The sequence below is a fragment of the Humulus lupulus genome, chromosome 6, assembly GCF_963169125.1.
Source record: "Humulus lupulus chromosome 6, drHumLupu1.1, whole genome shotgun sequence".
Taxonomy (NCBI): Eukaryota; Viridiplantae; Streptophyta; class Magnoliopsida; order Rosales; family Cannabaceae; genus Humulus; species Humulus lupulus.
The window spans coordinates 42,238,848-42,254,089 of NC_084798.1; the positions used below are offsets into that span (position 1 = coordinate 42,238,848).

Below are 15,242 nucleotides of genomic sequence, written 5' to 3' on the forward strand. Positions count from 1 at the left end.
TCTCAAGGAAAGTAGTTCAAAAGTTTCCTTCTCTTAGGATTCGAACAAATACTTTTGAGGGGGCAAAATGTTATACCCAGATTTCGAGCCATGTTAATTATGACCTCGAAAGTTGGATTCGCAAATAAGTGGACTCATGAGGTTGGAAGCAAGCTCCAGGATCATATGCCGAGCTTGCAGGATATGGACGATCTCGAGTATGGTGACCTCGAAGAGTTCATGATCTCGAAAGATAGCTCCGGGAACACATTCATCTTCGGGGACAACTTCGAATCAGGGTTCCCGAGCTCGACACGCATACGATCTCGAACAGGTTGAGTGACCTCAAAAGATGTCTCCAGCTCGAAAGGTGACAGGAAACCTGGGAGACTAAAGCCTTAGAGATACGTGATAACCACCTTGGATATCTACAAGTATTATAAATATGAGATGTAATCCTCATTTATTAATATAAATCCCCTGGAATCGTGGGATATTATTTGGTCAGTTATGCGTTTCCTGGTCTTCAGGGACGTTTCCTTTTATATCTGATTATAGGCATTTAAAGCCATTTATTTTATTCATAAAAAGAGTAACTACCCAAAATATATGGGATAGTATTCTGCAGCCTTCTCTATAAATAGAGAGGCCATGCAACATTGTAAAGGACCGAAAAATCTGAACATTGAGAGAAAACTCTGAAGAATTCATGCTTAAGAATTTTCAGAGATAATCTTGAGTTTAATAACAGAGACTTGTGGACTAGGCAGATTTAACTGCTGAACCACGTAAAAATCGTGTGTTTGATTTGTTTTATTGTATTTGACCATTATCAATTCTTGTTTAAGAACTCTTCTTTCACTGTTTGACGAAAAACGGCGTCAACATATACCATATATATTTTCGAAAATCAGCACATAATTGGAAAAAATATATGGCTTAATAAGTTAGCCAATCTTAAGATTTTACAATTTCCTTATTTGACAACTTATTAAACAAAATATATTGTTAGAAATTTGAACACAAAAACCTGCAGCAAACAATTTGTTAGAAAAAGATAAAGTTTCTAAGAACGATCTCACATACAAACAAATAAAACATGAATTGTCAACTTTTTCAACTTTTATGAAAAAGTTTAACAAGACACAACCATACAATATGAAGTTCTAATTTTAGTTTTAGGTTTATTAATTTTGGTTTAATTCAGTTTAGACTAGTTTAAATTAATTGAAGACTAAATTTGTTTTAGTTAAGGGTTAATTAATATTAGTTTAGGGTTGGTTACATGTTAACTCTAAACTTTAAAAAAAAAAATTATTTATCATTTTATAATTTTTCTTATTAAATTTAGATACTTTGAAATTGGAAGAAGAGGCTAATATAGAGAAGATTATATTTTAAGATTATAAGTATATAACTTATTGAAAAAGAAAGGATAAGTATATAACTTTTTGTACTATTTTTTAAGTAATTAATTGATATAGAGGGGAGATAAGCTCCGGAATATTGCGTGCTATGGATTAATAAGGATAGAATTATTGTGTGTGATTGAATAATTAAAATGATGTGAATTTGTGTTGTCCATGTTGACATGTGATAATTGTAGGATGGTTAGTATTTTTTAAGGGGAGACTTTATTGAAATTTTCGCAGAATTAAGGGAATTGCTTAATAATAACAGTTTAAAGATGTCATTAATGTAATACTGTCTGTAAATATTAGTTATGAAATTTTGGAAGAATTAAGGTGGCATTTAGGTGACGTTTGACTGTAAAACAAAAATGAAATAGGAATGATAATAGGAATGAAAATGAATGAAATTTTGATTTTTTTTTGTTTGATTTTTGTTTGGTTAAGACTTTAGAAAGTAACTAAATAATGATTATTATGTTTAGTACAATATAAAATAGAATGGAATGAAATATATTCTTACTTTATTTTTATAAATAATTTTCTAATTAAATTATTATTATTTTATAATTTTAGTTTTTATTATATACCAAATTATCAATTTTATTATAAATCATAATTTTTTTATTAAATTACAAATTTATTTAGTGGAAAGAAATACAATAAAATATCATTAATACTTCAAAGTTGCACTTAATTAAGTGAAAGTTTTTATTTTATTTACACATATATAATTTGAGCATATAATATATATACATAAATTATACTATTTTTATATATACACAAATTTGTAGAAAAAAATATATAATAATAATTAAGTTTAATGTACGTATATAACTTTATCTTCACATTTCATTTTTAAAAAATAATTATAATATATATATATAAATATAAAAAACGACTTATTTCAAATATAATAAAAAGGATGTAAAAATAAATAGGGTCATAATATAATTAATATAAAAGTCACTTTTTTTTTCAATAATATTTTGATGTATAATTATTTTTCCATCAAATTTTTCAATAATATTTCAATAAATAGTGTAATAACAATTTCATTGGAAAATTCTTTCTCATTTGAATTTACCAATCAAATAATGAAATAGAATAAAAATGTACTCCATTCCATTCTCTCAAACCAAACATGACCTAAGTGAATTCCTAAATAATATCGGTTTAAAGTTTTTAGTTCATGTACTATTGCCTCTATATATTATGGAGACAAATGACCACCAGTGATAATTTTTTAGGAATTGTCTATTATAGTTACCTTAATTGGTGGATCTCAACCACCATTAATAATGCAGTTAAGAACTCAATTAATAAAAGTCAAAATTTAAGTGAAATTTGGTTAGAGGGAATGAAAGTAGAAGAATAATCACCATTAATAGTTGTGAACTCAATTAATAAAAGTAATCTTTTAGATAATATTTCGTTGAAGAGAATGAAATAAGATCATCAGGAATTGAAATGAGAAAGTGAATATAAATAAAATGCAATAAAAATTAATATAAATAAAAGAATTGATAAAAAAAACTATTAATTTTTTTTCAATCTTAGTTGAAATGAACTATACTCTCATTTTTAAATGAAAGAAACATTCCACAAAAATAATAGAAAAATTATTCAATTAAAATAATATTTTAATACTCTAAAATACAACTAAATAAAAATATTTCCATTCTATTTTATTTCATTACTCCCAACCAAAAATCACTTAACTTATTCCATTTGAAAATATTTAGTATCAAACTAATAGATATCAGCTTTTAAAATCTAAGGACTACAAATATAAAATAATAGAGAAGCAGCTAAAGAAACCAGAACATAAAATGGATTGATGAATATTAGGACTCACTTTTTTTTTTCTTCCATTAAATAGCCTTTCCACAAAACTCACGAGCGTGGCAGTGCGACACACACGACTTGTTTAACAGCCAAAATTAACGAATACAAATTGACTCTTTTTTTTTGTTTTTTGTTGATTTTGTGCAAAATAATGTTTAATAGTGTGTTAAAATAAGTAAATGTATATGTTTTTTTAAAAAATTAATGGGTAAAAGACCCAACCATTGCAAATGTTTATTAATAGAAGGGATTTGCAAATTGAAATTGAAATTGGTTTTTTTTTTCTTTTTCTGTTAATAACAATAACATTTTTTCACAAAACATTTATTTATATTAATTACTAAAAAAGTCTCCTAGCCATAAAATAATTAATTGACACGAGTTTTAGTTATAAAAAAAATGTTTTTTTCTTCTTCTTTTTAATTGTGCATTTTCTATTCACTGTTGATAAATCAAAGGCCGAATTTACTAATGCCAGCGAGCACACCAGCCAATCCTTTTAATGGCACTTACATAAAAGAGCAGATAACAAAGACAGCTTCGGACGATCTTCACATTTTTAATGGCAACTCCGCACTCTCTCGCTGCTAGTAGACATTGAGCCTTCGCTTCAGTAATGAAAATTACAATTATGATACGATCGGGTTTATGGCCGTTGCCTCAGCCATTTAGGTTCGGCTCACCGTCACCGGCGTCGGAGATTGGTCCTACTCCAATGAATGTGCTTACCACCACCGCCACCTCTATTCGACTCGGCCACCTCATCCATCATGGCGTTAAGCCTCTTCTCCGCTCCTACTTTCAGGTACTTGCTTTGGCCTTTTATACCTTGTTGACTTTCTTTCTGAGTTTTTATTGCCATGATTGAAATGGAGAAACCATCTTTTTATTATTTTAGTTGAGTTTTCGAAATGGGTGCTCGTAAATAAGCGGTTTTTTGTTGATTAATCTTTTTGGAATACAAGAACAGAAACTGGGTCGTCTCAGTCACGGGCCCAGATTGGGGGATTCTTTGGTATCGGCAAGTTGGGCTCGAATTTTTCTGTTTGGTGAGGAGGAAAATGGAAAGGAATTGGGAAAACGAGGGATTTCTTCTTCTAACTCCAAGTCTAATACATCTAGTCCTAGTCCATTCGAGGACAGGGGATTGACTAATGTACTTCTTGCACTTAATGTTGCGTGAGTATTTTAATATATTATATAGATATAGAAGTTTGTTTCTCCTTTTTGTTCTTTCCAATCAATTCAACTGATGAAATGATTTGTTTCTTTGGTTTAATTCAATGAAATTGTATTTTGGGCAGAATTTTTATTGCACAGATTGCTTCAAATGGGAGGTTAATATCTTGGGGAGCCAAGGTAAACTAAATTTTCCCTTTAAAATGATCTATAGAGGATGTGTACAGAGCTGGTTTGGTTGCTTGGTAACACTTTTATGCTCCTCTATATTAGGTGAAAAAAAGAAAGTGAATTGAAGTTTGAGGATTTTTTGCAAAATGACCAATTTTTTAAAATCATTTTATACTATAGTCTAGTTTTAATAATTCTTTGTAAAATAGACTCTTATAATTTAGATAGCTAAAAATTTAGACTGAAAATTTCAGTCAGCTGATGAAAAGTTAAAACAGACAAATGTCATTTTGCAAAAAATTATTAAAAGTTGACAGGGTGCGAAATTGGTCATTTTCACCAATTTCTCATAAAATTATCCTAATAATGAATGGAAGTGTTACCAAGCTGGCCCTTAAGATTGAACACCAATGATTTAGTTTTTAAGGGTCGTTTAACAATTTACAGGTGAATAATCTGATAGAGGAAGGGCAGCTGTGGAGGTTGGTGACATCTTCATTTCTGCATGCAAATGTTGGGCATCTCTTGGTCTGATCTGAACTTCACCAGATAAAGTTTTCCTAATTTTATATAATGTCTATCTTAAACGGTTTGCTACATTTTGATTTTTTGAGCAGGTTAATTGTTATTCTTTGAACTCCGTTGGGCCTTCCGTGGAGAAAATTAGCGGTCCTGGAAGATTTATTGCAATCTACTTTGTCTCCGCAATTGCAAGTAAAGGCTCATGATCTTTCTGCAATAGTCAACATATATGGTTAGTACCAACTAGTTTTGTGGTTTAATAATTTCAAGAAAATCAGGTTCAGCGATGAGTTGTATGTTCAGCAGTGATCCTGCAGTCGGTGCATCAGGAGCAATCTTTGGACTAGTAAGTTGATTGAACATTTTGTTAAAAACACCCATAGTTGGTCCTCATTTTCGTTCATAATATGAAATGTCAATGAATTTCATTTAGCTTAGGTAGTATCCTGCTATGATTTGAAATATACAAAGTTGCTAGAGAATATTTAACAGAAATTGTTTTTGCATACTTTTTATTGCTAGAATGCTTACATCTTGATCTTCTGCTTCTCTACTTCAACAATTTAAACTATCCATCTACTATTTACCCTCGCCAGAATATTCAATAATCTATAATTTCAGAAAAGTTTTATAGAAACCTGCTTTATTAGCCTGTACCTTCAAACACCTCTTATTGCAAAACCATAACATCCGAGTAAAAAGGGGAAATGAATAGGATGATGAACTTTGTATCCAAGGGAAGTGAGATGAGGATTTTTTTTTTTACTTTGAATAATTGTACATTCAGAGTATCTAATGGAGTTCTATTCCAAGATAAGAACTCATATGGTTCTTTCCTGTCATTATCTTCTAGTACTTTTATACTAACATATGCTCTCCCATGTCAGGTTGGATCTGTTGCTGTGTTTGTAATGAGGCACAGAGGCCAGGTTGGAGGGGGCAGAAGTCAGTTACAGCATATAGTGAATGTAATTGCTCTAAATATGGTATGTCCTCACTTTTGGATGAGCAAATTTTAAATCTCTGTTTACTGTCAAAACTTGAAAGCTGAGGGCCTGTTCTGCCATTTTGAATCTTCTCCATTGATCTGACCTGAATCTGACTCATTCATTTAACATGATTTGTCTATATATTATTTGTTTCTCACTTTTTCTCCAGCTTGCTTAATGACCATAAGAATATACTTCACAGGTTATTGGACTAGTATCTGAAGGCATTGACAACTGGGGACACGTAAGTTTCAACAGCAGCATTAGTTTCTAGCCATTAAACCAGCAAAGAACAAAAGCAAAATAGAAGATGAAGTAAATGGGAAAAAGGAAAAATGAAATTCTGTTCTTTTCATATAAGCAAACACACACGCAGTGCATACAGAAAACAAGAAACATAATCTGTAGGGAAACTTTTGAACCAAGCCTGTGGAACTAAACTGACAATTTTTCTTGTCTCTCTTTTCTCACAAGTTTTCTCTCCTTGTCTTGATGATGAGTTAGTATTATTAATTTTTCCTTTTAAAGCAAATGACAAGATACTTCTTCACACATTTACGTACATACAAGCTATGTACTTTTTCCTAGAGAATCAGCTTATACATGCATGCATTTGCATATCCTCGGGTACCGTGATTAGATAGAAAAAAAACTGTACTGCTAGATGCATTCAAATTACATATCTGGAATATTTAATGTTGATTTTGTTTTGTCACTTAATGTTTTCGTAATCTTTATGCTTTCTCGATCCATATTTTAGTTAGGGGGCTTGCTTGGTGGAGCTGCGGCGTCTTGGCTTCTTGGACCTGTCTGGGACTACGAAACTAGACCTACAGATGGTAGAAGAATCTTGGCTGACAGAGCTCCAATTTTCAATCTGTTCAATTGGAAAAGCAGATCGTAGGTATATTGTCCTCGTATTGGTGTTCAATGATAGACTAACCAAAAGAAGATGCAAGGTTAGAAAGGGAGATATGCTTCCCTCCTATTGTTAGGTAAATGAATGTATTTATTATATTGATAACTCACAGTTTGGTTGTCATTGAAAACTTATACCACAGATGATTACTCATTACATTCTCCCTAGACGGCATTTGTGCTTTTATTGCTAGATGTTAATTAAAGTGTATTTTCAAAAAATATGGGTTTTCCAATTTTAATTGAAAATTATGGTAAGATTATTGGACTTTTTGACACGACATGATGGTTTAGGCCATGTCGGGCTTAGAATCACGAAAGCCCAAAATGGTAAAAATTCTGAATTAAGCCAGATAATTTAATAATAGTAAAATATAAAAGTAAAACTATATTGATTTGTTTTAAGATTTGAGTAACGAAAATGAATTTATATTAGCATGTATTCAAATTCTAATAATAATTATTATAAATGTTTGAAGTAGTAGTACTAAAAAATGAATTAAAATAATAAAAACTATAATTTAAACAAAAATGTGCATTCAACTTAGTAGTTAGTTCCTTAACAGTTAGAGAGGAGATGTAGAGTTTAAAATCTCGTCCTTATTCTTTTGTTTAGTAATAAAGCAACTTGGCACGAATTGGGCTCGAATAAAGCATGATTAAGCGACAATAATAGAGCTCGATTTTGGTCTAGCATAACATGAATGGGCCATCCTTGTAGTTCATGTTGGGCCAAAGCATTTAAAACCACTACCTGGCCTAATTTATGATTGGACTCGAGAAAATGGGCAAGATCGAGTTGACCCATATTTATAACTATGTGTTTTTGTGGGATTTATTTGTCTTATTTTTAATTATGGTATTTATACTGACACTTCAACATCGATCATGGAATAACAACTGGAGCTCTATGGTGGTACATGGCAGTGGTGCTGCCCAAAAATGACGATTGGGAAAATGAAGCACTAGCCTTTGAAGCTCATAATCTAGGGAGTCTCAAAGTGGTGGCAGTATGGCTCATAGTTGCCATGAAGAGCTAAATCAAGTTGGAGAAATGTTTGATTGGAAAGTTTTCTAGCAACCATGTTTTGTTGGTTCCTATAGTTTTCGAAGCTGATTCAATGATGGATTTTTCTTAGTTAATGGTAGGAACTCATCTGCATACTTTATTTTGATAAGAAGTGGGGATTCGAAAGGTTAGGCGCATAGGCTAGGGGGGCTTGACCATGGAGTTCGTGTCACCAGTGGTTGAATGGTAGTTGTGAGATAGAAAGAGACAAACAAACAAGAAAAGTTACATTTTAGTTTTTGGGTTACAGGGGGTTATTAATTTGCAAGAAAAAACTAGAGAAGTTCTCAATCAAACATCTATAGTATCCAGCTAATTCAAGAAAACTTTAAACTTTCATCACATTCCTTTGCCTCTCACGCTACACAACAACTTCAATCTTGGTAGAGTCTATTGAAATTCTTTCTTGAGAAATCACATAACTAATAATTTAACCCCAACCATCCAAAAATCACACTTCTCCCTTTTGGCGTAGAGTTAGTCTCCCTTGAGGTCTACAATACGATCTTTATTAAGTGCTCAACATGCTCTTCATAGGTCTTAGAATACATTAAAATATTATCCATAAACATAATTACAAAGCGATCGGAGTATGGTTTGAATATTCGATTTATAAGATTGACTAAATTTATAAGAGTCATTAGTTAGGCAAATTGGTATAATTAAGAACTAAAAAATTCCCACAATGAGTCATAAAGATTGTTTCTAGTACATCATTTTTCTAAATATTTAATTGGTTATTTAGAAAAGAACATAGATCCTCTCATAATTGATCGAATAACTCATCTATCTTTTTGGAAGATAATGCTTGCATTTATGTAAATTGGAGCACAATTAAATATTATGTCAAATATATCATTTATTAATCTATTGTGCTAAATTTGACACTATATTTGCATTTTTTATTTGAAATGCTCCAAGGATTATACCATCAATGACAGCTCATCCTGTTGGATCACAAGCTTCTACAACTTTTATAGCAAGGATTGTCACTTTTCTCTCTCTTCAAGGAGACTGCTACTAGCCACAAAACCCATGTGGTGTAGTGAGATTTTTAACTTCCAAAGACTTGTGAAGTCTGAAAGACTTTTAAAATCTTGGTCATAACCTCCTGATGAGATAGATGGTATTGAAGTTGATACTATGGTTTAAACTAGGAATGACAAGGAGTAAAAGTTGTTGATGAACCATGAAAGTTAAGGTGTTAAAGATGCTAAACTAGATTAACTTCTAGTTGTCCCTCAAGACAAAGGGTGACTTCTTAGGGTAAGGGGCTAACTTTCTTCATGTGACCAAGTTGCTCACAATTGTAGTAATTACCAACTGTCTTACTAATTGTGCAGTTGCCAAACAATCTAATAGATCATCAAATTTTGAATCACAATCCTATTTTTAATAGATTGCTTTAAGTGACTTACAAATTTAAGATAAACTCCAACCTCATCTAATACTCATTCACCGACATCCCTTCATGTTAGATATTCTTAAAAGAAATATGTTGAAGTTGTACAATAGTTAGGATTAAAGTAATTTGCCTTAAAAAGTTCCTCAATATCTCTCAGTTTATATCTTTTCTCTACGGTGGATGCATACAGTCTCCAAACAATCGATAAACAACAAAATCAATCATATACTGTAATGTCCCGACTAATTCTAGATCTCAGATCATTAAAAACTACTAAGACATATTTACTATTTTGGAATACATACATAAAATAATAGAACTTCATTAAAAATCCAAAATACGGTACAAAATACAAAATATGGTACGGGATCCCATTGTTTAATACATAAAACATAAAACATAAACTTTAATTAATTGTTTAAATACTAAGTGCGGAAATACATAAAAACATAAATTAAAAGAGACTTTTAAAAATAACTCCATCATCGATCTTCCAGCAGTCCATTCAATCAATACATCCCCAATACACATGCCAAGCTCCCATGAATCCAACCCGCCTTCCAAGCTTATTTTCCTGCACCATCTAAAATAAAAGGAATGAGCCTAATGCCCAGCGAGAAAAATCTACTAAAACATATACCATAAAACATAAGACTATATCATAAAACATATATTATAAAACATATGACGTAAAAACGTATATAATATAGGACTACAATATTAATGGCCATTAACTCATTACCGTAGTATGTAATAAAACCATCTAGGTCATCAGTCTACTAATCGAGGTAGGTTAGATCACAAAATAGTATATGATAACCCATCTAGGTCCTCTGTCTACTAATCGAGGTAGGGTAAATCATAACTCTAAACTACGGTAATGATAAAAATCTTGGGATTTGCTATCTAAGCAACTATAAGTCCCAAGTGACTACAAAACATATTCATACATATATATATATAGCACATAACATAACGTAGCATATAAACATATCATAACACGTATAATCTAACCTATTTTCCTTACCAAAAACTAGGATATTGGAGACAAGAACGGGATTGGAAAACTCTAAAAACCTTAAGTTTCAAGAAACTTATACACCTTGAATGGACTAGAACTCCGATCTACACCTCAATACCGAAATGTCACTCTATCTTACTTCCCAAGTGTTTAGAAAAGCTTAGATTGGAAAAGCTTTTAACCCAAAACCATAGTGTTTTCTCTTTTAGAGTAACTACTACTACTACTATCTAGCTAAGTAAAATTCCGAGACACTACAATTCTCCCCTACTTAAAAGAATTATGTCCCCGATATTTACTTACCAAACAATTCTAGATATCGTGCTAAGATGTCTTCCTCCAATTCCGGATATGGTGCTAAGATGTCTTCCTCCAACCAGAATGATGAGACTGTAATGTTGGTTGATCTCGAAAGTGTATAAATTGTATGTTCGAGGTCAATAATCCAGTTTGAACACGATTGTTGTTAGAAAATCCCTATTCCTTAGGGATTTGTTGTAATCTGATAATAAATCCCGATTATCATGGGATAATACATTATTAATGTATTTTAAATTTGAATTGTAACTTCCCGAAATAAAAGGGAAGATATTTTATTAATCATTCTATAAATAGACTGGAGAATTTCACTTGGAGACACATACAAGTTGGTACTGAGAATACTCTAAAAAATTGCTTTAAGAGAATTCCTCCAATCAATAATATTGACTCGTGGACTAGGCAGATTTTAACTGCTAAACCATGTAAAATCCCGATTGTTCTTATTTATTTTCTTAATTCTGTGTTTAGTGCTTTTCATATTTAAGCTGACGAAAAACGGCATCAATACTTTGGCGCTTTCATTGAGCACATTAAGCAAGTCGTTAGATTGTTTAATTAGAAACCTCCTGAATTATGAATAGCCGCCACGAACAACCCCAGTACTGGTGAGCGACCATTGCCCCAAATACCGGAGGAACAAACTCCTTGTACTAAAGATTACCCGCGTTGACCTGAGAAGTAGCCCATGGCTGACCAAGGCCTGGAGGAAGGGAGTGCATCCTCTGATTCCTAAGGACCTCCTGCTCCCAGGCCTGTCGAGGATCTCTACTATAATCCAGAGAGATACATTCCTATTGTTGAACTAGAGAATTGCCAACTGCGCCAACAATTGGCAGAAGCTACAAGGCGCAACGAAGAGTTGGCCAGACAGGTCGCTGAGGCCCAGGCACCACCCCGGAGGCCAAGAGGACGTCCCCGAGGGAGCACGGCCGCCAGGAGAGCTGAGCAAGAGGCCCAGCAGGCTCAACTGAGGCCCAGGACAAACCCTGGCGATGAACGCCCTAGGAGAAATACTCGAGTTGAGGCTACTGACAATCCAACTGCAGAGGTGTCTACAAGAATAGGGAATAACCGAGCTCCTCCAGCAGCTTGGAATTTTAACCCTGAAGTAGTCAGGAACAACCCAGAACCTGTCCGGGCCAATTCTAGACCATTTAGACCCAACAATGGGAGGCCACCACCATCACCTATAAGACATCCACCCTCTCCAATAAGACACCCCTCATCAGTCCGAGAGGCACCACGACCTGCACCACAAAGACCCTCTCGCAATGACACTCAATATGGGAACCGTCAGGGCAGACCCGGACATAGGGGAGAAAGGGAGGCTACTCGAGAAAACAGAGCTCCCCAACCATTGGGAATCCATGTGTCAAGATCACAAACGGCCGGGGCGAGGAGGCCAATGGATGATCCACCTCGTAACCACCGAGCACCTTGGCCAGAGAGAAATGTTAGCTTCGTAAGTGGGAGCTTTGACTACACTCAGTCTGTAAGCATATATAATACCGAGACCAGGAATACTGGAAATCATGGAAATCATCCTGACCTTCGGTATCACTTGAACCATAACCGGGGGTAGGCCAATCCCACAAACCCTGACTTACGTGACCATTTGAACAGTAAAAAACAACCGGCATACGAAAACCAGAATAACCCTATATCGGGACAAGGAGTTGGAGTTTTTATAAACAATAACCAGCTCCCCCAAGTTCAAGCTCGGCCTCCAGTAGATCTGATCCAGGAGAGAATTGACCAGCTCGAAAGGGCGTTCAGACTCCTGCAGGATGAAAGCAACAGGGATAAGGCTGAAGACTCTGATGAGGAGCTCGAGCCTTTTGCCCCACATATCTCCAACACTCCATTTCCATAGGAGTTCAGGATACCCCATGTAGCACCAATTTATGGGAACTCAGACCCATACAGTCATCTGAGCATATTCAATAACATCATACGAGCCAACAATGTTGGTTATGAGCTCTGATATATGTTGTTCCCAACTAATCTGATAGGACCAGCAAAAAATTGGTTCGAAAAGTTTAGAAGACATTCAATCTCATCTTGGGATTAGTTAGCAAAGGATTTTAAGAAGCATTTCAAAGCTACGGTAGGCGTCAGGACCGAAGCCTCGACTTTGACCAACGTCAGAAAACAACAGGGAGAGTCACTAAAGAGTTACCTTACAAGGTTTAATATAGAAGTGACTCGAGCCTGCAACGTCGACGACAGTGGCCACTTGATGGCTGTAAGAGCTGGTATATTACCAGGGAGTCCCCTTTGGGAGGATATGCAAAGAAACTCATAAGGTCATTAACTAAGTTCAACAGGAGGGCCTAGAGATTTTTCAATGTAGAAGAGGCGAGGTCAACATTAAATCTGACCTCTCAGCCCGTAACTACAATGAAAAATGTTAACTCAGTCTCGACCTCGGCCAACCCATCGGCGTCAAAACCCATTGGGCATAACCCTTCAAAAAGAAAGAAAAATGAAGAGAATAACCCCGAGGTTGACGGGGGGAAAAAGAAGAAGGGAGACAAGTATTTCTCCATTTACACAGTGTATGCCGAGCTCAATGAGACTCAGGAGAATATTTTTCTTGCGAATGAGAATCAAGTCCCATTTAGACGACCTGGCCCAATGTAGAATCAAAAGGCAAAAAGGGACTCCAATAAATACTATAGATTCCACAGGGACGTTGGACATACCACTAATGAGTGCCGACAACTGAAGGATGAGATCGAAGGTTTGATCTCGAGGGGATATTTCAGACAGTATGTGAGAAACCGGAATCCCAATCAAGCTTCAACAGGATAGAGGGTAGCGTCTGCGCAACCTGCCCAACAGAACAACTCCCAAACATGGGAGGATGATCGACCTCCCCCTATAGATGGGGAGGATGTGGTAAACATCTCTGGGGGACCGCATCTCGCAGGATCGGGCAGAAATGCCCAAAAGAGATACGTAAACAAGCTCAAAACTAAGGACGGGACTCCCTACGAGCCCGAACCACGAGCTCTGAAGCAGCAGAGGGTTTAAACTCAACCCATCACTTTTACAGAATAGGATGTGTCGCACGTCTAGTTTCCTCACAACGACCCCCTGGTCATCACACTTCAGCTCACGAATAGGAGGGTACCCAGGGTCTTGATTGATAACAGGAGCTCTGTTAATACTCTTTACAAGGCCACTCTAGAAAAGATGGGACTCACGCTTCGAGATTTGAAAGCCTGTGCAACCATGTTGTACGTATTTTCAGGATAAGGGATTGCTTGTATGGGATCCATTGAACTCCTCGTAACCTTGGGAGACTATCCAGTATCGGTAACCAAGATGATGGAGTTCGTGGTGGTGGATGCACTGTCGGCCTACAACATACTACTCGAGAGACCAGCCCTAATTAGGCTGGGGGCAGTATCATTTGTTAGGCACTTGGCCATCAAGTTCCCGACATCTAGGGGCATTGGGTCGCTGAAGGGAGACAAGCTCTCAGGAAGGGAATGCTACAACATTTCCATGAGAGGGAAAAACCAAACAAGTGCACAAACACTTTTGATCATTCAGGAGATAGACGGATCCATCTTCGAGATAGAAAAAGAGATTGACCCTAGAGTCGAAGGACTTGAAGAAGTAGAGCTCGATGAGAAAGATACCACGAGGGTGGTAAAAATAGGAAAAAACCTTTTCTGAAAATGCAAGATAACAATTAACTTTCTTTTTAAAAAAACCAAGACATATTTGCATGGTCGCACTCTGATATGGTAGGGATTAGTCTGAATGTCATAAGTCATGCACTCAACATTGATAAGAGCTTCCCCCCGAACCAACAAAAATGGAGGCTCTTGGAAGACAACAGAAAGAAAGACCTAAAAAGAGGAGGTTGAGAGTTTAAAAGCAAATCGGTTTATTCGAGATGCTTTTTATCCCTACTGGATAGCCAATCCTGTGCTGGTCCTGAAACCCAATGGAAAATGGCAAACCTGGATCGACTATTCGGACCTCAACAAGGCGTGCCCCAAGGAATATTTTCCCTTGCCTCGAATAGACCAGCTCGTAGATGCCACTGCAGGCCACGACATCATGTCATTCATGGATGCTTATTCTAGATACAACCAGATTGCCATGCATGCACCTGAACAAGAACATATGAGCTTTGTAACCGACAAGGGATTTTACTGCTACAACGTCATGCCTTTTGGGCTCAAAAATGTTGGAGCCACATACCAAAGACTAGTAAATAGGATGTTTACTGAGTAGATAGGGAATAACGTGGAAGTTTATGTGGACGATATATTGGTCAAATTCAAACATAAAAATAACCATGTAGATGATCTCGCTGAATGTTTTTCCGTACTTCGAAAATACAACATGAAACTTAACCCACAAAAATGCTCATTCGGAGTATCTTCGGGTA

At 35.3% G+C, this 15,242-nt stretch overlaps 1 protein-coding gene across 1 annotated transcript; it reads left to right on the plus strand.

Annotated features, from left to right (window-relative positions):
• Positions 1 to 3,693: 3,693 nt before the first annotated feature.
• Positions 3,694 to 7,291, plus strand: LOC133782101 (RHOMBOID-like protein 10, chloroplastic). The gene is made up of 9 exons (XM_062221291.1): positions 3,694 to 4,041; positions 4,207 to 4,415; positions 4,541 to 4,595; positions 5,034 to 5,114; positions 5,204 to 5,300; positions 5,387 to 5,454; positions 5,996 to 6,094; positions 6,300 to 6,341; positions 6,858 to 7,291. The coding sequence occupies exons 1-9, from the start codon at positions 3,853 to 3,855 to the stop codon at positions 6,999 to 7,001; spliced, it is 984 nt and encodes a 327-aa protein (XP_062077275.1). The 5' UTR covers positions 3,694 to 3,852; the 3' UTR covers positions 7,002 to 7,291.
• Positions 7,292 to 15,242: the final 7,951 nt, after the last annotated feature.

Excerpts from the sequence above, each read along its gene's own strand:
- LOC133782101 (XM_062221291.1), top strand. The coding sequence starts at position 3,853 with ATGAAAATTACAATTATGATACGATCGGGTTTATGGCCGTTGCCTCAG. Across the intron at positions 5,115-5,203 it reads CAAATGTTGGGCATCTCTTG|GTTAATTGTTATTCTTTGAA; the intron begins GTCTGATCTGAA and ends TTTTTTGAGCAG. Across the intron at positions 6,342-6,857 it reads GCATTGACAACTGGGGACAC|TTAGGGGGCTTGCTTGGTGG; the intron begins GTAAGTTTCAAC and ends TCCATATTTTAG.